Source organism: Blastomyces dermatitidis, assembly GCF_000003525.1.
Source record: "Blastomyces dermatitidis ER-3 genomic scaffold supercont1.5, whole genome shotgun sequence".
Lineage (NCBI taxonomy): Eukaryota > Fungi > Ascomycota > Eurotiomycetes > Onygenales > Ajellomycetaceae > Blastomyces > Blastomyces dermatitidis.
In genome coordinates, this window is record NW_025544778.1 from 2,888,242 (window position 1) to 2,910,469 (window position 22,228).

Below are 22,228 nucleotides of genomic sequence, written 5' to 3' on the forward strand. Positions count from 1 at the left end.
CGCCAACCGCCAACCGCCGGTTCTCCGCCAAACCTAGCTGCGAAGGTTGTTCCACCTGCCTCCGGGCGCCTGCCTTCGCCCATTCCCCGCGGCAGCCCGAGCATTGACTAATACAAAGGCCCACCCCGCTGCCCTTGTCGACAAGACAACCTTGAACCCTTCCACCTACCTCCTCAACACCTCTCGACAACAACAACAACAACGCACAAGAACATGCCAGGCTCAGATGAGTCTCCCAGCAAGCCCCAGAACCGTCGCAATCATCATCGAAGTAATAACAATAGCCTGCCTCTATTCCAGTTTCCAACGCTCCCAGTGGCCGGTGCCCCTCCCGTTGCGTTCCCATTGCAGCCTGACGCTGAACCAATGACGTCAGACAATCATAGGTGTGAGCGGCCCAGCAGCTCCCTCAGCGAGAGCTGGGCTACTCTCAGCGGCTCTGATATCTATTCCGAGGACGATTCCCGCTCAGAGCAGACAGACACCGCCTCACTGGTTGGTCGCAGTGTTCCTGACGATGTCACCAGCCTTGAGGGCAGGGATGATGACGATAGTGAGGCAGACAGCGTCGACGTGCACAGCTACTACTCTGAGCCCACACCACTACTACCCTTTCCCTCCCATATGAGAGAACAAAGTCTCGAGAACAGCGGGGCGACCATCAAAGCTCCCTACCAGCTGGGGTCAGACTCTATTAAATTCGTTGAGCCAGACGCCTGGCCTGAAAATGAAACTATCGAGCTGAAGCATACCATCAAGGTATTCAATGAAGCTGAGACACCGGAATTCCTGCGTACTACTCTGGCCCACGATCTTGGTGATGGCCATCTATCCGTCACTGTCCAGCAGGCAATGTCTAAGCGCGGCCTTGACCTTACCAAGCCATTCCGTGCTCTCTACATCGGTGCTCCCGATTTCAAGCATATCATCCTTGATAAAATGGGGGATGTACTCGTTGCGGGCTCCGATGACGACTTCAATCATGTAGTCTCAGGAGACTCCTCTCGTTTCCATGTCGTCCCCGCGTCCTTCGGCACTGGTGCTAGTCCCAACTACGCTGAACTTCTCCCAATCCATGTTCAACTCATTGTCGACGAATGCGTTTCGGCTATGGCACAGGGGGAGGGCGACAAACCAAGCACTATTACTATTACACTAAAGAATCGAAATCCGTGCAGTTCAGCCTGGACTGGCTCGGACTACGAAATACAGTCCGCTACTCCTTGGGATCCCCCAGACCTGGCTATTTTCTTTATAGCCCAGGATGACAGTCCTATAAACCGCAAGACTCTTTCTCTGTGTCATACCTTCATGAAGCGGCATGGAGTGCCATCCATGGTCATCTCCGAGAATCCTATGTGGACTAAGCAGAATCCGATAGTTCCGCTGGACTATCAAAGTTTACATGTCTGTCTGGAGTCCCGCCAAAAAGACACAGGCGAATCACAAGTACTGGGGAGGTTTCCAATTGATCTGAAAACCTTTGAGAGTATTGCCCCTGGACAGTTAAATAGGAATCTTGCATCCCTTTCGGGACATCATTCTTCAAAAGCTATTACCAAATTGCGTGAAACTCCAGAAAAGGATACTACAACACCTATTCACGTCCGAGGTTGGGAAAGCTTGGTGTGTATCAAGTGGTTACCGGATGGCTCCTCTGAACTCTTTCTATTTGGAACACCGTACACTCCCGAAGACCTTGCGCGCGTGTATTTTACAGCTATCACCTCTTTTCTTGGTCTCCTGATGCTAGTGATTATTTGTGGCCCTCTGCACTCCTTTATTTTCGTTGACCTCCCCACTCGATTTCCCTCCCTACCTATATCCCCTCTCGTCGGTGAATCTGTCACGACAACAGCTCATCTACCTCCTAGAACAACGACAGGCAGTACCGTGGAAACCACATCGCTCATGCCTCTCTCCGTAAGCGACCTGATCTTGCCTGACTGTACTGGGAAAGATTCGTTCGACGTAGATACCTATATCTCGAAGCTTACCCGCCGCACTGAGAAACAAGGGGGTGAACCGGATAAATTCCAAGTGCATGTTATTGGTGATTGCCATGTTATTATAAGACTTCCACCACGCCTAGCCTCACGGCGTAAATCTCCAAAGTTTGATGTAACGGTAACCAGGACCAATCAACAGATTCCGTTTGACCGGGCCCGCCTGTTTGACGGAGTATATACTCTACGACTGCCCAGGGAAGACGCATATGGACCTATGAACATTTCTATCACCACGAAATCGAAACCCATCATCGAACAGGTTACGGAGGTCGATTTTGGAATGCCTTGGCTGAAGATCGCAAACTGGAAAAAGGCCGCCCAGAAACTCTCTGCTCAACTCAAAAGGGATCTCAACATCGCCTCTGCAGGGCTGACTGTTGTATATAACCGGATGTCTGCAGATTTGCTTGAAAGGAGCGATGCTCTACGAGGGGAAACGGAATCAGTAGGTCGGGCCTCGTTGCAAAGGGCACTGGAAGCCACGAACGTGATACTAGCCAAGTCAAAACAACTTTCCGACGAGGTCACGCGGCTCACACAGGATGGGTTGATGGCTTCTACAGCCTTACTCCGCCAGAAACTGTCCACTGTGAACACAGATGTCGTGCAATTCGTGAATGAAAAGCGGTATACGATCGAAAAGGAGGCGAGGAGACTATTCCAGTATCCCGCATCTGTGCATGACTTCAACTTCGCTCGGCGCCTCACTGATAACGCACAACGAGTGAAAAGGTCTCCGGGAATGGCGGCGGCGCAGAAACACGCGACGCATTTATGGCAGCTGCTGCGATCTGGGCCTAACAACGAACTGACGAACGCTGTACGTTGGCCTAAATGCGAGACGGGGAGACGCCAGAAAGTTCGACGTGGGAAATTACATGTACATGGGCGTACACATGGTTCTTGGGGCTGTGGGCGCCGGTGATAAAAATACCCTTTTCGTCTGCTTTCAACTTCTTCCATTCGCTGGTATTTTCATTCCATATCTGTCTCTTCTGTTTCTCCTTTCTCTTTTCTCTTTCTGTCATTTTTGTCAGGTAAATGGTGAGGTTTCAGCGACTTCTTTTATGCACAGATTTAATAAGGACTGGTTGGTTTTTCTGGGGAGGAATTGGGGGCCTGGAGTTTGGGTTGGGTTCGGTTCGCTCCCATTTAATATTTTATGCTTTTTGATCTTATTCCCCACTCCCATTCAAGCAGGCCTGCGGGATAACAACGAGGGAAATGGATGTTGATGGGCATTGTACTTTTCTTTTCCGAAGGCTCACGGAGGATGGAGGTAGGAAGCAATATCTGAGTCCCTGTGTCCAAGCTTTGGGTCCCTGAGTGAGAGAATAGGGCAAGGTTCAATGGTCATTTTAACGGACGGCGTTGGCAGTGGTTTGTATTCCCTGGTACCTCTTTTTTCTTCTTTCTTTTCAATCATTGACACCCGCATTCAGCTGGCTGGGAGATGGCGTGGGAAGGACAAACGAACAGTATGACGGTCGATGAATATGACGATGTTGACGATGTGGCGGGACAGGGTTTGGGAGGGGAGCTATTTTCTTCTCCTTTTCTTCTTGCTTTTTTTTTTTTTTTTTTTTTTTTTTTTACATATTGATTTGATAGTGTTGAGTACATAAAAATATAAAAATCTACTCCGTGTGTAGTACAGTAACTAGCTATCTCACTCATTCAAAACATTTCATTTGTTTGGCACGGCTTTCTTTTTGTATGTAGTTAATTGTATTTAACCTATTTGAATATGTGGAATTGTTCTCGATAAAATATTAGTATTCAGCCCGTAACGGTGGTGGGGTTGTCTGAAATATATAGAGATATTTAACACGGCTCAAGCCACACTTTAAGTTACCCCTCCACACCACACCGAGAAACAAAGGATGAAGGCGGAAGGACAGAAAAGATCCCAAAATAAAACTGATGCTAGTGCAGACCTGGCTAATAAATAATAAATAATAAATAAATTATAATAAATAATAAATAAGTAATAAAAGTAAGTAATAACCTCTGATCGTCCCAGCCCCCCAACCAGCCAACCACAGCGCCCCGCAGACCCTCTTCACCCCTCACTCTCTGCCTGGAAACTCCCTCACCTCGACCTTTTACAACTAACTAGTTAGTTACTCTACTACTACAACTTCAACCTTCAACTGCATCCTTTCCTCCCACCACCACCACCACCACCACCACCACTCCATCAATCCAACAAACGTCCTTGAAAATATAAATACCACTACCACCACCGCGCACCGCAACCATGACTGACCTCACCAACCAAAAGCCCGAAGACCCCACCCCCACCACCACCGCCACAACCACCGACGAGGCCGCTGCCGCCGCCGCTCCCGAGACGGATCAGAAAACCGAAGAACTCAAGGCAGACACAGAACAGGCCGCTGACGCTCCTGCCGGTGATGATGGGGACGTAAAGAAGGACGAGGCGGTGGCAGACGTCAAGCCCCCCACCACCACGTCTGATAGTGTGTTTTCGATGTTTGGCGGGGGCCCGAAGAGGGAGAAGAGACGGGAGGAGGACGAGGAGGGTGAGGATGAGCCGTCTGGGTCTTCGAAGAAGAAGGAGGGGGATGTTGCGGTGAGTTTTGGGGAGTGAAGTTTTTATTTGGTCTATTTTCTTCTCTCTTTTTGGTGTTTTTTTTTTCTGGTGCTGTTATGCTTTTGTCTTTTTTTGCCCTACTTTTTATCTTCTTTTTCGCACTGGTTTGCTAGATTTGTGAGGGACTTTTTTTTCATTTTTTGTCTATGGATATTTCTCACTCCTGATATGTTGTGAAATTACCTCTTCTTTTTTTTTTTTTTTTTTTTTTGCTCTCAAAAACTCGTTGTTTTGAGATGGACACTGCGTTTTTCCCGAGTCTCTTTTTCTCTATTTTTCCCGCCACTCTTATACTGTCGGAAAACCTCTCTTACACTTTTCTGAACAAATATGTTGTTTCTGTAACTGACATGACGCCTTTCATTTTGGCTGATTATGATGTAGGATGAGGAAGAAGTGGACGTCCACTTCGAGCCTGTCGTGCACCTTACCGAGAAGGTCGATATCAAGACAAACGAGGAGCTGGAGGAACAGACCTTTAAGATGCGTGCGAAGCTTTTCAAATTCGACCGTGACTCGCGAGAATGGAAAGAGCGTGGAACCGGCGATGTCAGACTTCTTAAGCACAAGGAGAACCACAAGACACGTCTGGTTATGCGGAGAGATAAGACTCTGAAAGTTTGCGCGAATCATTACAGTATGTGTTTGGGCCCCGCTACCTTTTTTTTTTTTTTTTTTTGACAGAAAGAAAAAAAGGAAGACGCTTGCTTTTTGGATGATGTGTTCCGTGATGTTGAGGGTAGGAATGGTTCCACTGATGTGAAATTTTTCTTTTTAGTTGTGCCTGATATGAAGCTGGCTCCCAATGTCGGTAGCGACAGGAGCTGGGTGTGGAATGCCGCTGCGGACGTTAGTGAGGGTGAACCCGAAGCACAGACATTGGCTATCCGCTTTGCTAATAGCGAAAGTGAGTCCTAACCGCCAGCCCTTGCCTCCTCTCTATCCCTCCTATGTATATATGTAGTTACTAACTCGCGCCATTTTCTGCAGATGCGAACCTCTTCAAGGAGGCCTTCGAGAAGGCCCAAGAGGAGAATGAGAAGCTTTTCGCCGCTGCTGCTGCTAGCGAGTAAAATTCAATAGCCCGACCTGGGACTATATCGACGCTCTTACCCTGATCATCATCATAAATATCATCATCTTCGAGAACAATTTACACGTCACTGAGAGAAAGACGAGTGGTTTCACAGCACGTGCTATTCCCCGTATGGATTCGAAACCCCACTCCCCACATCACCATGATATCACCATCACCATTCCCTCTCCTTGTGGACTCCCCGAAAAATCCCATTTCCCGCCTTTATAACCCCTTGCAAAAGCCCCAATACCCCTCCGCCTTTTTGGTCAACGAGACTGCTTTTCCCCCGCTTCCCATTCGATGATGGTGTGTGTTTGTCTTATGAAGCAACGGTGTAGATGAAGTATCTTTTATATTCCTCCCCCTCCCCCCCAAAAAAAAGAAAAAAGCCAAAAAAGAAAAAAGAAAAAAAGAAAAAAAGAAAAAAAAGAAAAAGAAAAAGAAAAAGAATGAAACGAAAAAAGCCAATACAAAACGAGATAAATTTGAAACGCTCATGACTTATAGAAGTTGGGAACATCCGGCGAAATGAAATATGGTTCAAAGTCAAGGCTTCTTCTTTCTCACCTCAACTACGGCATGGGAGGAGGGATTTAAGAAGGGAAGAGGGGACAAAGGACAACACAGAAAAAAGAAAGCACGAAAAGAAGTTCAGAACAATAATATTTTTGCGGTACATAGAACGAAGCATCTCAATCACAATTCCCCGTTCCACCCCCCCCCCCCCCCCAACCCGAACAAGGGGCTCCCAATGGATTTGCCATCCAAGGCTGTCATGCCTCCCGGTTAGCCCCATCCCGGCCGGTTGGTTTTTTTTTTTTTTTTTTTTTTTTTTTTTTTTTTTTTTTTATATATTTCATAACGAGGGGCGAGTCATCTCTGAAAGGGTTTGTGTTGGAGTAAAGATGCTCCTTATTATTATCTCGTAGAGAAAAGAATTTAGCCTATTTCCAGAATCCTGTTTGCTATTTCCAAAGTAGATGTTGTTCTGCTTATTTTATATTGTATAAATCAAGCCCTTTCATTTATTTGGCTGTGGAGCGCAAACCGCGACCACGAAAGGGACAAAGCAGCATGAAGCCAACTCGTGAATGAAAAAGGGAAACCGAATGAACAAACCTCAACATTATTTACAAAATACAATTTAAATATATTTATTTTTTCTCTTTGAAAACTCAAAATAACCCAGAAACACCGCACCTTGTGTTTCCTCCGCCACTGTTGGGTAAATATATCATCATCTTTCTCAGGAGCTTTAACCATTTTTTAGCCCGAAAAGCTTAGCTCTCCACCCAACCACAACCACCGCCCATTGACGACCAGTAACAACGAAAACACTACACACACAAAATCTTCCTAACACGGCCGAACCAAAGAGGGCGAACAACAAAGCAGGAAAGGAAAACGGAGGATTAAGCAGACCAACATGCCCGACGTGAGTGAGCTCTTTTCTATTCCCAATCTCCCCCATCTCTCTCAGAAGGCGCGCGTAGACGTGCGGAATGGCGCGAACTGCGAAAGCGACAACGGATGGCGCTCTCCTCTGCTTGGCCCCCCGCCCCCCCCCTCGGGCGGCGGTCCCCTTACAGAACTCATCAGCTAATCTATTCTCTCTTCTTCGGTGGATATCGAATATCCGTAGGTGAAACGCACAGTCAAGCTCGTCACGGAGCAGAATCTCAAGTTCGTGCCCTCCCCCGCTCTTTTCTGCCCCTCCAACACTCCTCCCCCCTTTCTCCCTCAGTATGCTGTTCCCCTCTCCAACCGACATTGCTGTTCGCGTAGCCCTAGATGCTATGCACCCCCTCTGGCTCCTCGCGAGTGTATTGGCTTTTTTTTGCGAGTGGCTCCGTGACGCGGGCTAGGAGAACATGGCAGTCCTCCTTTCCTCCAGCTAGAATAGTCAGGTTGGATCCAGTCCAACACCACGTCGCTGCAAAACATTATCTGCAAACTGTATACACGCGGAGCTTCTGGAGGCGAGTGGGAGGGTCTGCTGTACACAGCACGGGATAATATATATGGATGATAGTTAATTGGCGAATGCTTACACGGGTTCTCTGCGCATATAGAGAAGGAGAGACGGCGTCGGAGGTGGAATTGCCGCTGCGGAAATGGTCGATTGAGGTTTACTTGCTGAACGAGCATGGCGAGGAGGTCCCCGCGACGATGTTTGACAAGGTCACCTATACGCTGCATCCGAGTTTTGGGAATAGGGCGATACAGAGTACGTGTTGATGGGCTTGATTCTGCTTACCGCTATCTTGCACATGCATTGCATGCAGGTGTGTACAGCTTTTATTTGTGCTGACAATATTCCAAAAAACTTCGAATGGATAAAATACAGCTTTCAAATCTGCACCCTTCAAAATTGAGGAGGAAGGCTGGGGTGAATTTGATATGCAGATTGGTTTCACAGTTCTGGACAAAGAACATATTGTCAACCATGACCTACATTTCCAGCAGAACAAATATGAGTCAAAGCATGTTCTTGTGAGTCTATACCTGAACTCCCAAGCACCAACCCGCATCTCACCTTCCCTCACTGTGTTTGATGGGTTTGTTTCATTTGACTTCTTCTGTGCATTTGGGTAGACTAATGATGTTTTCATCCATCTAATAATATGGCCATAGACCTTCAAAAACCCCAAACCAGCTCTTCTAAACATTCTCCGAGAATATGGCCCTGTGCCTGGCGATGAGAATGGCGTCAAATCGAAGCGTGGAGGTACGCAGGATGAGGGCTCGAAGAAAAAGAAGCGGATAGATAAGAATGTATGTTTATAGTACCTCCAGTTTCCACTCCACCCTCTCAAAACAATGAATATGTTCCGGCATCCGCCTTTTTCTTACAATATCCTGACTGTCATTTATCAGGTCGACATGGATAAACTGGCAGACGGCCTGCAGAAGCTTGGTGAAGATGACCTCCTCCAAGTTGTGCAGATGGTCCATGATAACAAATCCGCCGACTCGTATACCAAAAATGATATTGAGCGTGCGTTCCTTTTCCTTTATTTACATCTACCCCTACGCTTTTTGTCTCACGCGCACACATACACACGATACTGACATCTCTTGAATACAGAGGGCGAATTCCATGTTGATCTCTACACCCTTCCCGACTCCCTTATCAAGATGCTGTGGGACTTCACACAGGAAAAGGGAGTTGTATGAGCACGTGGCAGAAAAAAAGACACATCCCTCTGATTCTGTTTCTGATTAAACTAATGCCTTTTTCCCTTTCCTTTTCTTTGACCTGTCCTTTCTTCTCTGATTTTTTCTTTTTCTCAATGGATAACTAATGAAATCAAATTCATGCATGGATTCATTTGGTCTCAAGAGCATTTTCCAACTCTATCTCATTATATCCGTTTCTAAGATGTAAATTATGCTAAAATCTTGTTTTGTCCCCCTAACCTTTTTTTCATTTTCTCTCTTACGCCAGTTGTCTCCTGCCGTCTTTTACACTTCAACCATCAACTTTGTATTTTTCACTTTTCGATTTTGCTCCCCCGGTGTTTTCTGGAATGATGAGAAAACCACTCTTGAATTCGTTTCTCCTCCAGTTAACATGCCGTCCTTTTCCTATATCCTGTACTGCCACGTTTTCCATGTCCCCCCCCACCCCCCCTTTTTTTTTTTTTTTTTTTTTTTTTTAATTATAGGGCATACATACATTTGTCCCCTTTCCGCCCGCCGCCTTATGTAGCAAAGTTTAGTACTCTATACTCTTTGGAATTGGAATTGACTATGTTCATTATTTCTTCCCTGGTCTGTGTAGGGTTCACATTCAATTGAATCAGGAATGAAATTCTATTCACTCTGTTTCTACTTTTCGCGGGCTGCGTGTAATAATAATAATATGAAAGTCGGGTTACACGGAGCTGGAGGTTAAGATTTCTCCCTGCCCCACTCATTTAAGCTTAAACGCATCAGTGATCCTGGATGATGTCTATCTCCTACTTCGGAACTTCTTTCAGAATATGCATGCACACATGTTAACTTTTGTTGATTAACCTACATCTACTACGAAATAATCTAAACCGCATGGCCTGGGAGGGAAAAAAAAAAAAAAAAAAAAAAAAAAAACGGAAAGGAGGATGCCACTGCTCCAGCCCAATCAGTAACGTAGCTAAGCAAAGCATATCTCCTACCCCAACCCACTTCGCCGATTATTTGGAGTTTTATCAAACCCCTTTGCTAAAGCAAGAAAGACGATTTCGAGACAAAAAAAAATTAATGAAGCTCTCGGCCCGAGGAAAATTTAAGCATGGCGACTAAGCTGGCCTCGAAAAAAATGTCCCACTATCACCGAGTTGCTTGCTCGCAGTGGGTCCTCACGCTATTGGATTAACTAGCGCCGTTCCTTGTCAAATCAGAAGGGCGTGTTGTTCTAGGCAGGGCGTCCCATGGCCTCGAAAAGAAGCCCACGCAGTTCAAGATGAGAGGGAAACGTGTCGCGATAACCAGAAACGTCTGGCCAAGTGTTCTTATTGCGGTGGAAGTGGGCAAGAACACATGAACGAACTTCGAACGAGGAGCGGTGGTGAATTTAAGCTCCCTCCCAACGGAGAAACAAGCTTAAAAGAGCCTCACGGGCCAGCTGCTGAGATAAGCGTCAAAAATAACTTAACTAAGTTAACTAGTTAACTAGTTAGTTAATTATCCAGGCTAACATCTTTATTTCCAACTTATGAAAGTAATGACTTCTATTGCGCTTGTTCAATCATAATTTATTGACGTCATCTCACAGGACAAGGAATCCATGAAGATTGATTAATCAACATGAATGACTAATTCAATCCCCAGCTCCCGCTAAGACGGCAGACTCCAAGCTCGGCGGGTGGTCCAGTTGACAGTGATTGGCCGGTTTTGGATGATACGAAGAGGTGAACTTCGAGAACCAATCAAACTTGCCTGTCTTTAAGGAACCCAGAAGCATGTACGGATCGACCCGTCCGTAAACGGAGGAAGGCTTCAGCAGTTCAATAATTATTCAGCATGGAGATCGTCCTAAGCTTGTAGGTGGCGGCAACACGAAGCTCCACGTCCAATTGCGAAATCGGCGGGGTTGAGCACAATCTTGGTTGGCACGCCCTTGTGAGACGACGCGGTGTCTGTATACGGGTTAGGCTCACCCTTTTGTCGAGCGTTCTTAAAAGACCGTGCTCTAGCACGGCTTCGTTCACAGATTGCGATTAATAATAATGATGAGCGGTTGAGCGATGAGGTCATTTATGGTCTGATGGACTGCTTCTCGTTTATGTCAATATGATATGCAGCCCGTAGAAATGAGAGGTTTCAACAAAAATGAGAAGACAAGAGAAAATGGATGCATGTATTTATCCAGCTATGCAATAGCTCTTTATTGTTTTTGCCGCCACAGGAAACCATTCGGGTCAAAGCAGCTGTACAAAGTAGAATCAGATTCAACTCCGACAGCTAATAATATACAGAATGTTTCGCTGACAACTAGCGGGGGGTCTGAGCCCCTTCCCCATAGTTTGTCCCTGGCCCACGCCCTGTGGTGTCATTTTGTGGAGACCTGGATCGCAGATTAGCGAGCGGGAAATTTTTTGTAATTCATGGATGCCATTGAGAGAAGAAGTGTTGTTCTTGTGACTCTATACTAAGTTCGGATCTATAAAGATGAGAGCTCGCCTCCCCAAAGACATGTTCATATAGTACCAAATAATTATTTCATAGTCAACTTTAAAAAAACAGTTTTACCATCATACTTCTTTACTCCTTATAGTTCCTCAATCTGTGCTTGCTGCTGTTGGGCGACGCGTTTATCATCACTGATCCCACTTGTCCTATTTCCCCCTTGGTTCGTTCTCAAGGGATTTATATACCCGCCCGATATAGGATTTAGATACGGAAATATAGACAGCACAATGGCTACCTCAGTTACAGCCCGTAGCTCAAATGATTTCGATACCCTCTCTCTACGCTCGAAGCCTTCGGTGATAATTTCTCTCAAGAATCAGCAGGGATCCCCAATCAACTCATATACAACTCTTGATAAAATCGAAGGAGAAGTTAGCGTCACATCTGATTATGATGTCTGCTTTACAAATCTCTCTATTTCTTTTGAAGGTAGGACCTAACCTTCTCCTAGTCATACAATCGTCTACTTAGGGCCATTGCTAAGTGCGATTCAACAGGCACATCTAGAACCGTCATAGAATCACCTGGAATGTCAGGTCCTGCCATTGGTCGATATTCCGCATTTCACACGTTTTTGCGCCTTGTGCAGCCGATCGATGAGCAACAATATCCCCAGGCTGGGATTATCAGTGCAGGCCAAACATATACATTCCCCTTTACCTTCGTTGTCCCTAAGCATTTGCTCCCCAATTCATGCAATCATAAATGCAATCATCCTCAAGTCCACGCGGAGCACATCCTCTTGCCACCGTCGCTAAGTGATCCAACGATATCGGGGAACGGGGGCACGCTTCTCGATGATATGACTCCCCAGATGACGCAGATTCAGTACGCGGTTAGGGCCCAAGTTTTCAAAGCCAGCCCGGTGGATGCTTCCCTCAAAGTGCTTGTGGACACCAGACAGAAAGTTCGTGTCATTCCGGCAGTGGATCAGGCTCCCCCGTTGAGCGTTCTGGACGACAGCGAGGAGTACCGAATGCGCAAAGAAAAGGACGTTAAAAGAGGCGCCCTAAGGGGCAAAATCGGCCGAATCGTTATGGCCGCAGGCCAACCAAAAGCAATCCCCGTCCCAGCATCAGCTGCAACTCAATCAGCAGAGAGTACTCCCAGCACCATGGTGACCTTGCATCTTCGATTCGACCCTACAGACGAGAACCAACAACCTCCCCGCCTGAGCAGGGTCTGGACTAGGCTGAAGGTAAACACCTTCTTTTCGGCCGAACCATGGGCCGACATTCCTACCAAGAATACATCATTAATGTGGGCCCTAAACCGAGGCGTCTATACCGATACCGTTTCTCTCGCATCTCGCTGCGTCGCATCCGCAAAATGGAAGAAGCACACCGGCACCTCCCCCTGTCCCTCTGCGGCATCCTCCCTTCACCGCCGGGACTCCTTCCAATCAACAAATTCAGTCGAGTCCCTCGTAGGCCCCAGCGCTGAATACGCAGGGGAGACCTACTACACTGCGGCCATCCTGGTACCGATCAGCCTGCCACCCACACGTGCATATGTCCCCACATTCCACTCCTGCCTCTCATCGCGCACCTACACGCTCGAAATCTCTCTTTCCTACAACACACCCAGCGCCAGTCTAACCGTCCCCACACTGGCTGTCCGTGTACCCGTTCAGATATCCACCACAGAGAGCCTTGCAGAAGCTTCTGCAGCGCGTGGGACGCCGGAGAGGAGCAGAAACAGAAACACCGGTGACGAATTCTTCACACCGCGCAGCATCGCGCCCCCACAGGTACATTTCGCTGAGCGCTCATCGGCGCTCTCGACAGGGCCCGGCAGGGGACGAAGCGATACAGTGTTATCAACAGAATCTACCCTGAGCATGGCTCCCCCGGAGTATTCGAACGCTTCGTCCCCGTTGGCCAGGCGGCGGTCAAATCCAACGATTGTCAGGGCTGCTTGTTGATTTAACAACCAAATAACCGCAGCCATACGGCTCGATGTATCGATATTTAATTTTGGTTTTGGCGCTTTATGCATGGGTCCTTGGGATTCGGTTTTCTGTTTATTCCATTATATTTCATACCATGACCTCGATTTCGGTTTACGATGACGATTTTCTTAACACGCGCACTCACTTTCTTATAGTAATTTTTTCTTTTATTTTTCTTTTCAGATATCATTTTGTTTTTCTGTTGTCGTTGCGCTTTTGAATGAGCTCTCGAATATACCCTACATATGCATATCTCATTCTGTCTTTTTCCTGTTCACTGGTGTTTCCGGTTGATCTTTTTGTCACGGCCCAAAACACGATATAGTAAACTGCTGGACGTATAATTTGTCACTGAAAAGCCCTGTTGTCTTTATTGTTTCCATTTCATATCTTTCTTGTTTCTCTGGAGGTTGCCACAATATTGCCAGATTCGTCCAATAAATCCCTGCCACAAAGGCCAGTTGTTAATGAACTCCTTGTGATTTCCCTGGTTTTGCTCGGGTAGCTTCAATGGCTCCTAAGAAGGATGGGAATTTCTTGTCTGCATTTTAACAAAACTCGCTCAGCATGTGATTTAAATATGTAATACTTTAATGGGATAACCTTAAGTCTATTCATATCATGTGTGATAAAATATTGGATAATAACCGTAGACGGCTGCCTACAAGAAAGTTTTCAATAGTTAGGTTAGTATGACACCGGTTCATCAATATTCGCCAGTTGTGGATACCAACTTTTTTTGTCTCTCGAAAAGAGGGAAATGCTCCATCCTCGGATCGAATATATTGAGTGTGGAAATACACGTATATATTTATAATCTGGGGCAATCTCCAGGTCACCCACCTGGCTGCGACGCACATGGAAGCACACTTCCTGTGTCTGTGGTTACATCCATTCCAGAGCACGGCAAAACGGGAAAGCAAATTCAGAATAACCGAACATGATATGTTCTTGAATAGCAGGCAGTCTTCGGTTGATGAGTAGCTAGCGTATAGAACTTTCCTGTTGACCCTCTGATGCACCGCTGTCGCCGCGAATCTACCACCGGTAATTAGACGCTAGCTTACCTACGGCAGTCTATAGTGACAAATGTAACAAATGAATGTTGATTTTATAGCCATGCACCGATTACACTAGTCCTAATATAGTTAATATATTATTACATATGGTTTAGTCAGTCTTGGCTTTAAGACTATGAGCTCCACCTCACAGATCAACAAGGTGTATGGAGGCCCCTTCCGCCCTGAGTATGAAGGCCCCCAGGTATATAGATATAGAGTGCCTCTATGTATAAAGCCCCTGAGTATAGAGTGGCCCCGGGTATAGAGACCTCTGAGCATAGAGACCTCTGAATATAGATTCCTCTGAAGACTGGCCTGAGCATATAGAGACTGTTCCAGGTTGAGAGCCCTCCACTGATATGAGCATTATTTCATACAATCTTCAATGAGAAGATCTTGATTGCTAATACAATCAGTATCATCAATGTGTGCTCATTTATAACACTAGTATAAAATACTCATTTGTCACATTTGTCACTATAGACTGCCGTATTTTCCCATTGGCGCATTCTCTCTGCTTCCAGTGTGGCACTTGGTGCGCAATGATGATTCAAAAAGCTGAGGCGGGGCTTGGGGAAACGATCTATCAGACCACTTCCGCGCCTCCAAGCAAATGTGCTAACACGGCCTGTTCAGCGAGGCTGTGTGCGTCCGCTCAAGACAATAGGTAGGTTTAGCTTGCGGCGAGGTTTTGCCTCACATTCCAACTGAAGAAAGGAAGCCGAAGTAATTAAAAGAGAAATAAAGGTTGGAATCACCCGCACCCGGGGACTGATTATTAGAACCCATCCGAAATCGGGGTTCCAGCTTACGTCCCAACATGTAGCAAGGTGTCAGAGAAAGGTTTCGTAATGGCTTGTCTCAGGAAACTAATCTCACTGGGATCCAAAGGTGTCGAGACAGGTGCAGCTGAAATAATTGGCAAAGCAGCAATCCATTAGGTAGGTTAGTTACCGGCATCGCTTTGAAGTCGAATGACCCTATGAAGAAGGGCAGGATCGAAGGCATGACTTAGGGCAAACCTCGTCACCTGATCACAAGGGAAAAAGGACGAAACGGATTATCTCAGCAAGCTCAGACGCTTCTCCAGATATTCATTGGTGTATACAGAAAACTTGACCTCGCTAAGTGCGCCACTTGACCTCGTTACATAATCATGACCCCGACCTCGCACAATACAGTAATAATCAGTTGGTAATTGACTTTCAACCTTTCAATTCACTCAATCTTTCAATTCACTCAAAGCATTAGCTGATTCATAATCAATTAAATGAACAGACAAATTCATATAGAATATAAAGAGATATTTTACAGAATTTTAAAATATATTAAGATAAAAATATTTAACAATTAATTTTAAATTAATTTTAAATTGATTTTAAATTGATTCTGAATTGATTGTTAATTAATTATAATAATAAAAATAAATTCAATCTATATATTTAAGTAATTAATAATTGATTGAAAATCAATTGATAATCAATTCAGTATAAATTATATAAATACTTACTTTATTATTAAATTTAAAAATAATTTCAGTATTAAATTGATTTTAAATTGATTTTAAATTGATTCTGAATTGATTGTTAATTAATTATAATAATAAAAATAAATTCAATCTATATATTTAAGTAATTAACAATTGATTGAAAATCAATTAATAATCAATTCAGTGTAAATTATATAAATACTTACTTTATTATTAAATTCAAAAATAATTTCAGTATTAAATTAATTTTAAATTGATTTTGAATTGATTGTAGAATTGATAATAAATAATTAAGTGATTTTAAATTATAAGAAAAGATGTATTAAGTGAGATCAGATAGTAACACGGGTCATATTTACAAGATCAGCTTACATAATTAGGTTAAGTGATACACTTAGTAAGGTCAAGTTTTCTACTTTTTATATTCATTACTGTTTTAACACTGAATTAATAATTATATTATGAGCTAACCTCAAATAAGCAATAAGCTAACTCAAATAGTAAAATCAGGTTATATAAGTGATAATATCTTGCAAAGTATCTGAGAAGAAATGATTTCTGATTGTTAGTATTATGCTTCTGACTGTGTCAAGACCTTATTACGGTTTCACACAGCTCATCACTTTCATACAGATAATTTCATTCTGTCTGAACTAGTTTTCAATCACTCTATAACATCATTCAGATATATTATAGAAAGATTTAATTAATGAATATAAGAACTCTACTTCTATATAAAATCAGCAGATTACTCTTTCTTAATAATAAGACACTGCTGAGATATTACTTCAGTTATTCTCACTCATGAAATGAGAGAAGAGTATCTGCTCATTATCTATATAGAATAGCTAGATACTGACTTCTTATTAAAGAAGTCAGTGATTTGTTTTACTTTTACAGAAATATATACAATAGTTACTATGTATCTTATATAATCTTCTTAGTATACTAAGTATTATATCTGTGATATTCTCACAATAACTCTGTAGTCTATAAGCTCACTATTTAAGCAAGATAGTCAAGCTCACTCATATGACTTCTTAAATAACTACTCTTACATGTTGCTGCTGACTAGTCACTGCTTCAGTTTTATCATATTATAATTTGAATCACTTAATCTGATTATACATTTGAATCAGTCAAGCTTTAACAGACTGATATAATCTCATATATCTGCACTAAGACTGATCTGATCTCACTTTCTGAAGAAAATACTACATCATTCTCTAGAGTGTGTACATCTCTATCTCAGCAGAAATCTGAGATTTCTGAACTCACTGTACATTTTAATATAAGCTCTTCAACTGCTTTATCACTGCTACAGCTTCTACACATCTACATCTATTATAAAGATAGAGAGATTAAGGTCAGAGATTCATTAAGATATAAGAGAAATATTTTATCTGAATTTCACAGCTTTATCTGTACTCTTGAACAGAAATTCTGTCTTAATCTGAGTCAGTATAATACTTACAAGATATAAGTAATATACATTATCAATCTTCTTGAAGACATCTCTGCAACTACTTGAGTTATCAAGAAGAGAAAGCTTGAGCATATTAATACTATCATGACTTGAGAAGAATTCAAGAACTTTCTACTGAATCAAATTGAAGATCACTATAACTGTGACTTCACAGCAGTGCAGCAGTTCAACTCATTATATTAATAAGATAATAAGAATTCTTCTAATTTCAATATAAGATTTGAAGAATATTGAGAGAAACTGATTGATAATTTGAATCAATTAAAAACACAGCTTTATCTTACAAAGCTGACTTATAAGATGCAGATAATAATATTATAATATCAGAGTTCATTAATTAATTATACTAAGCTTGTCAACCTGACTTCTCAGATCTATTTGAATAATCAATTCTTTAAGAAAAAGATTAATAAGATCTCTTCTAAGTAATCAATGACAGAATTTAAACAGCACTGTAACAGCTTCAGTGTAAAGAAAGTAAAGAAGAATTTCAAGTATTCTGATTCTTCACTCACTGCAAAGAAATATTAAAAAAGATTTGATAAAGATCTCTATTTCAACTGCAGAACTGATAATCACTATATCAGTGATTACAAGAAACTGAAGAAGAGAAGAAACTGAGAAGATATCTTCTCAAAGTCAACTTCTCTTCTGACAAATGTATTTATGAAAGATAATGAAGAGAAAGAAATGAAGAATTGATAATTCTCACATCTTTAAGTTCAGATTACAATCACAATGTATACTTCAAATGAGAAGATATCAGTGAGATGTCTACTTAACTTCAGAGTAAATACTAACTTCATATTCTATTTCTTTTCTTTGATGAAGAGTTGAAAGAAGATAGATCTGTCAGATTATATGAAATTTACAGATGAAACAAAATGCCATCATTTTAATATAATTTAAGCAAAGTGTGTGATCACAGACTCTGAAGAAATCTTCAAGAAGAGTAGTCTGCTTCTTCACACAGTCAATATCATAGATGAGAACATCATTCTAGATCTTTTATAATTGAGAGAAAACAATTCTCTCATTGACTGAGTCACTCAGACATAACAGTACTGTCTCACTGATGAAGAGACAGTGATAGAGGAATCTGAAGAGTTTCATCAGAAGAATCTTGAGAAAAAGATTGAGTTAATATACTATGTAACAGATGATTGAGACTTGAAGACAGGTGAAGAAGCTATCACTCTCACTGCAAGATTGACAGTAGTATCTGTTATTGAAGACAGATGTATATAACATCTCTTTACAGATTTTAAAAATGTCTTTTCAGAAAGAAAAGCAGTGAAGTTTCCTGACATTAAGATGTGATATAAGATTTGTCTTGAAGATGATGCAACAGTGCTGTATGAGCCTCTTTATAACTTATCTATAAAGAAGTTGAATGTTCTGTGCAAATATCTTGAAGAAGCACAATCAAAGAACTGAATATATTTATTAAAGAGTTCAGCAGAGATATCTATACTCTTTGTACTTAAGAAGAATGATAGACTATATCTATGTGTAGACTACAGAGATCTTAATAAGATGATAGTTAAGAATTACTATTCACTACTGTTAATTGATGAGATGATCAATTAATTATCTGAAGTAAAGATGTTCTCAAAGATTGATATACAGAATATCTATCATAGAATCAGAGTTAATAAAGATAACATTTGAAAAACAGTCTTTCATATCAAGTACAGTAATTTTGAATATCTTGTTTTATCTTTTGATCTCTGTAATACTTCAGTCATCTTTCAGATCTATATAAATGAGACACTGCAGAGCCTTGTTGATATCTTCTGTATAGTATATCTAAATAACATTCTAATCTTCTCAAAAACAGAGAAAGAATATAATACTCATGTTTGAGAAGTGTTGAGTCACTTAAGACAGTATTAACTCTATACAAACACTGAAAAATGCTTATTCTACATGCAGAAGATTGATTTCTTAGATTATATTATTAAGATGAATGACATTTCAATGAACAGAAGCTGAGTCTCTGTCATTGAGAACTGATCAGTGCTGTGAATGTACTGCAAGATGCAGATGTTTCTAGAATTTGCAAATTTCTATAGATGATTTATTTATACATATTCACAGATTACTGCCTCTCTTACAGATCTGTTAAAGAGAAGTGTGAAAGATAGAAAAATAAGACTGTTTATTCTCATTCAAGACACTGTGCAGATGTTTGTGAAATTGAAACAAGCTTTCACAGATGTTACAATGCTGAATCATTTTAACTCTGACTTACTCAGTCAGTGTGAGACTGATGTATCTGAGAATGAGATCTGTAAAATCTTTTCACAGTTGACATCAGAGATCTTTCAACATTGAAAGAATCAGAAGATAATTATCTCTGAGAAAATAGACAATGAATTATCTGTAAGAGAAGGCTTTTTTACAGAGTTTACAAGATACTGTGAATGAAGATCAGTGATCTTCTTCTTTAAGAAGTTATCACTCATGCAGAGAAGATATGATACTTATGATCAGAAGATATTAGTAATTATTAAATTCTTTAGAATCTGACAACATTATCTTCAGAGTAGTAAGTACTCAGTGTAAGTTCTCACTGATTATATAAATCTGTATTACTTCTTGATAACAAAGAGCTTGACAGAATATCAAGCCAGATGAGCAGAGCTGCTTTCAGAGTATGATTTCTATATTCAATACTATTCAGATCAGCTTAACTCTGTCAATACATTATCTAAACAGCCTGATTATAATATTGTTGATGTAGAGAAGAATTCTATAAAAGAATCTCTGTTATCACTGCAGAAGAAGCTGACTGCAGAGAGTTGAGATTCTCTAAAGCTTGAGAATAGTGCTGAAGAGGCAGCTGTGTGACTTAGTATAGAAGATGAAAGAGAATCTGAGTCTCTGTGAGAGACTGATATTAAAGATTATAAGCTTCTTATATCACATCTTACAATCATTGAATTAGTAAAGAATAAAACAGTCTACAATCTTTCAATCTGACTACTTTTGAAATTCATTAATAAGTTACAGAAGAGAGATATCTCTACTGCAGCTTGAATTCAAAAGTTGAAGAAGAAAGAGTTCAGTTTGAACTTGAAAGAGACAGGCTCTGAGTGAGATGATACTGTTAAGAAATCAAGTCACTGATAACTAGAAGAATATGAACTTCTACTGCTGAATGATTCAGTCTTCATCTTTCATAGCAGAGTGATGTGTTAGAAGTTATTGAGAATTCATTATAATAATCTTCATGCAGAGCACTTCAGGTTAGAGAAGACTGAGAAGCTTCTAAAACATAAATATACTTAAGACAAGCTTCAGACAGATGTCAAAGAGTATATTAAAACTTACAATATCTATTAAAGAATAAAGATTCTGTGATATAAGTAATACAGTGAGTTGACATCACTGCCTGTTTCAAAGAGCTCATAACAGAATCTATTAATGAATTTCATAGTTAATCTGCTGAAGTTGATAAGAGTCAAAGAATATGACTTGATTTTGATTATTATTAACTGCTTCACAAAGATAGTCAGATATATCTCTATTTATAAAAAGATTAAAGCCTCTGAATTGACTGATCTATTTTTAGATATCATTATTCATGATCACAGTGCTCTGAAATTGTTAATAATAGATCAAGAATTCCTCTTCATCAGCAAATACTGATCAGCTTTTTACTATTATCTTATAATAAGGCATCTTCTCAGTACTGCATTTTATTCACAGACTGATGATCAGACTGAACATCAGAATCAGACACTAGAATAGTATCTTTAAGTCTTCTATTTATATTATCAGAATGATTGACTCAAACATCTTCTGATCACTGAATTTGTATATAACAATGCAAAGAATGCAATCTTAAAGATATCTTCTTTCTATGCTTATTATAAATATAATTCTTCATTATTCAGTGATGTTGCAGATAATATTTCAAAGAGAGAAATAGACAGTCAGAATATCAGACAGATACAGAGAATAAAGTATTTCTCAGTATCAGAAGTAAAAGCAAGATTGAAACTTTTGAATAAAATTTATAAGAAGATGATGAAAAGCATTCATCACATTCAGAAGTGACAGATGAAATACTATAATTAAAAACATCTTTCAATGAAGTTCTCAATAGAAGATTAAGTACTACTTTCAGCAAAGAACATCAAGATAATAAGACTGTGTAAAAAGCTCAGTGAGTAGTGACTAGAACCTTTCTCAGTAATAAGAATGATGAGTAAGCAGATATATAAGTTGAAATTACTCACAGAATTGAAATCAATTCATTCTATTTTTCATATTTTCTATTTAAAGCTCTATAAGCAACACTCTGAGACAGAGCTGTCTCAGTCAGATAATATTGAGATTGAGAGTGATACTGAATATCTTATGAAGAAAATATTGAATAAGTGAACATATTACAGCAAGCTTCAATATCTTATTAAATGAGAAGATTATTTATCATCAGAGAATTCATGAAAACTGCTTGAGCATTTGAAAAATACTGAGAAAGAGATTGCAATCTATGAGATGACTAGTAGAGACTGTCTTATTACATGTCAGAGACATTAAGTAAGAAATACTGCTTAAGACTTCTCATTTTTTCTAAAGGATTTTTTAGAGATAATCTTACAGTGATGAGTCAGTGTCTTGTAGACTCTGTAGCACTCTTCTCTTATTTTCTCTCAAAGAGTTTTTTAGAAGTTTAATAAGACTACACAAGTGTAAAATTTCTGAAGCAGTTAATAAGAAAAAGAAAGAGATATTTGAAATCAATAAAAAGATTAATATTAATTAACTCACAGGCTGCTGCTAATCTAATGAGACTGCAGCCTACTGAAAAAGTAAAAAGAAGAAATCTCAGAATCTACTTATCAACAATCAT

The 22,228-nt window shown here is 41.1% G+C and overlaps 4 protein-coding genes across 6 annotated transcripts; all 4 read left to right on the top strand.

The window, feature by feature from the left end:
- Positions 1-8: 8 nt before the first annotated feature.
- On the top strand, positions 9-3,850 carry BDCG_05220. Of its 2 annotated transcripts, XM_045420883.1 has the most exons (2): positions 9-3,389; positions 3,452-3,848. In XM_045420883.1, the coding sequence occupies exon 1, from the start codon at positions 214-216 to the stop codon at positions 2,932-2,934; it is 2,721 nt and encodes a 906-aa protein (XP_045281179.1). In that variant the 5' UTR covers positions 9-213; the 3' UTR covers positions 2,935-3,389; positions 3,452-3,848. The 2 variants fall into 2 exon arrangements, with proteins under 2 accessions (XP_045281179.1, XP_045281178.1); XM_045420882.1 differs by having other exon boundaries at positions 9-3,850.
- Positions 3,851-4,017: 167 nt separating this feature from the next.
- Positions 4,018-6,523, top strand: BDCG_05221 (ran-specific GTPase-activating protein 1). The gene is made up of 4 exons (XM_045420884.1): positions 4,018-4,605; positions 5,011-5,263; positions 5,405-5,533; positions 5,617-6,523. The coding sequence occupies exons 1-4, from the start codon at positions 4,270-4,272 to the stop codon at positions 5,697-5,699; spliced, it is 801 nt and encodes a 266-aa protein (XP_045276891.1). The 5' UTR covers positions 4,018-4,269; the 3' UTR covers positions 5,700-6,523.
- A 29-nt stretch (positions 6,524-6,552) lies between these two features.
- On the top strand, positions 6,553-10,318 carry BDCG_05223 (transcription initiation factor TFIID/TFIIF subunit). Its single transcript, XM_045420885.1, has 7 exons — positions 6,553-7,139; positions 7,347-7,387; positions 7,777-7,931; positions 8,052-8,197; positions 8,339-8,479; positions 8,582-8,702; positions 8,793-10,318. Exons 1-7 carry the CDS (start codon positions 7,131-7,133, stop codon positions 8,879-8,881), a joined length of 702 nt encoding a protein of 233 aa, XP_045281180.1. The 5' UTR covers positions 6,553-7,130; the 3' UTR covers positions 8,882-10,318.
- A 27-nt stretch (positions 10,319-10,345) lies between these two features.
- Positions 10,346-13,947, top strand: BDCG_05224. Of its 2 annotated transcripts, XM_045420886.1 has the most exons (3): positions 10,346-10,834; positions 10,899-11,806; positions 11,875-13,947. In XM_045420886.1, the coding sequence occupies exons 2-3, from the start codon at positions 11,605-11,607 to the stop codon at positions 13,299-13,301; spliced, it is 1,629 nt and encodes a 542-aa protein (XP_045276892.1). In that variant the 5' UTR covers positions 10,346-10,834; positions 10,899-11,604; the 3' UTR covers positions 13,302-13,947. The 2 variants fall into 2 exon arrangements, with proteins under 2 accessions (XP_045276892.1, XP_045281181.1); XM_045420887.1 differs by having other exon boundaries at positions 10,414-11,806.
- Positions 13,948-22,228: the final 8,281 nt, after the last annotated feature.

What these genes read in the sequence shown, in the direction of transcription:
- BDCG_05220 (XM_045420882.1), top strand. Translation starts at nt 214, where the DNA reads ATGCCAGGCTCAGATGAGTCTCCCAGCAAGCCCCAGAACCGTCGCAAT.
- BDCG_05221 (XM_045420884.1), top strand. Translation starts at nt 4,270, where the DNA reads ATGACTGACCTCACCAACCAAAAGCCCGAAGACCCCACCCCCACCACC. An exon ending in AGAAGGAGGGGGATGTTGCG is followed by an intron (nt 4,606 to 5,010) that starts GTGAGTTTTGGG and finishes ATTATGATGTAG; the next exon opens with GATGAGGAAGAAGTGGACGT. An exon ending in CCGCTTTGCTAATAGCGAAA is followed by an intron (nt 5,534 to 5,616) that starts GTGAGTCCTAAC and finishes CATTTTCTGCAG; the next exon opens with ATGCGAACCTCTTCAAGGAG.
- BDCG_05223 (XM_045420885.1), top strand. An exon ending in AGAAGCGGATAGATAAGAAT is followed by an intron (nt 8,480 to 8,581) that starts GTATGTTTATAG and finishes GTCATTTATCAG; the next exon opens with GTCGACATGGATAAACTGGC. An exon ending in TACCAAAAATGATATTGAGC is followed by an intron (nt 8,703 to 8,792) that starts GTGCGTTCCTTT and finishes TCTTGAATACAG; the next exon opens with AGGGCGAATTCCATGTTGAT.
- BDCG_05224 (XM_045420886.1), top strand. Translation starts at nt 11,605, where the DNA reads ATGGCTACCTCAGTTACAGCCCGTAGCTCAAATGATTTCGATACCCTC. An exon ending in TCTCTCTATTTCTTTTGAAG is followed by an intron (nt 11,807 to 11,874) that starts GTAGGACCTAAC and finishes GCGATTCAACAG; the next exon opens with GCACATCTAGAACCGTCATA.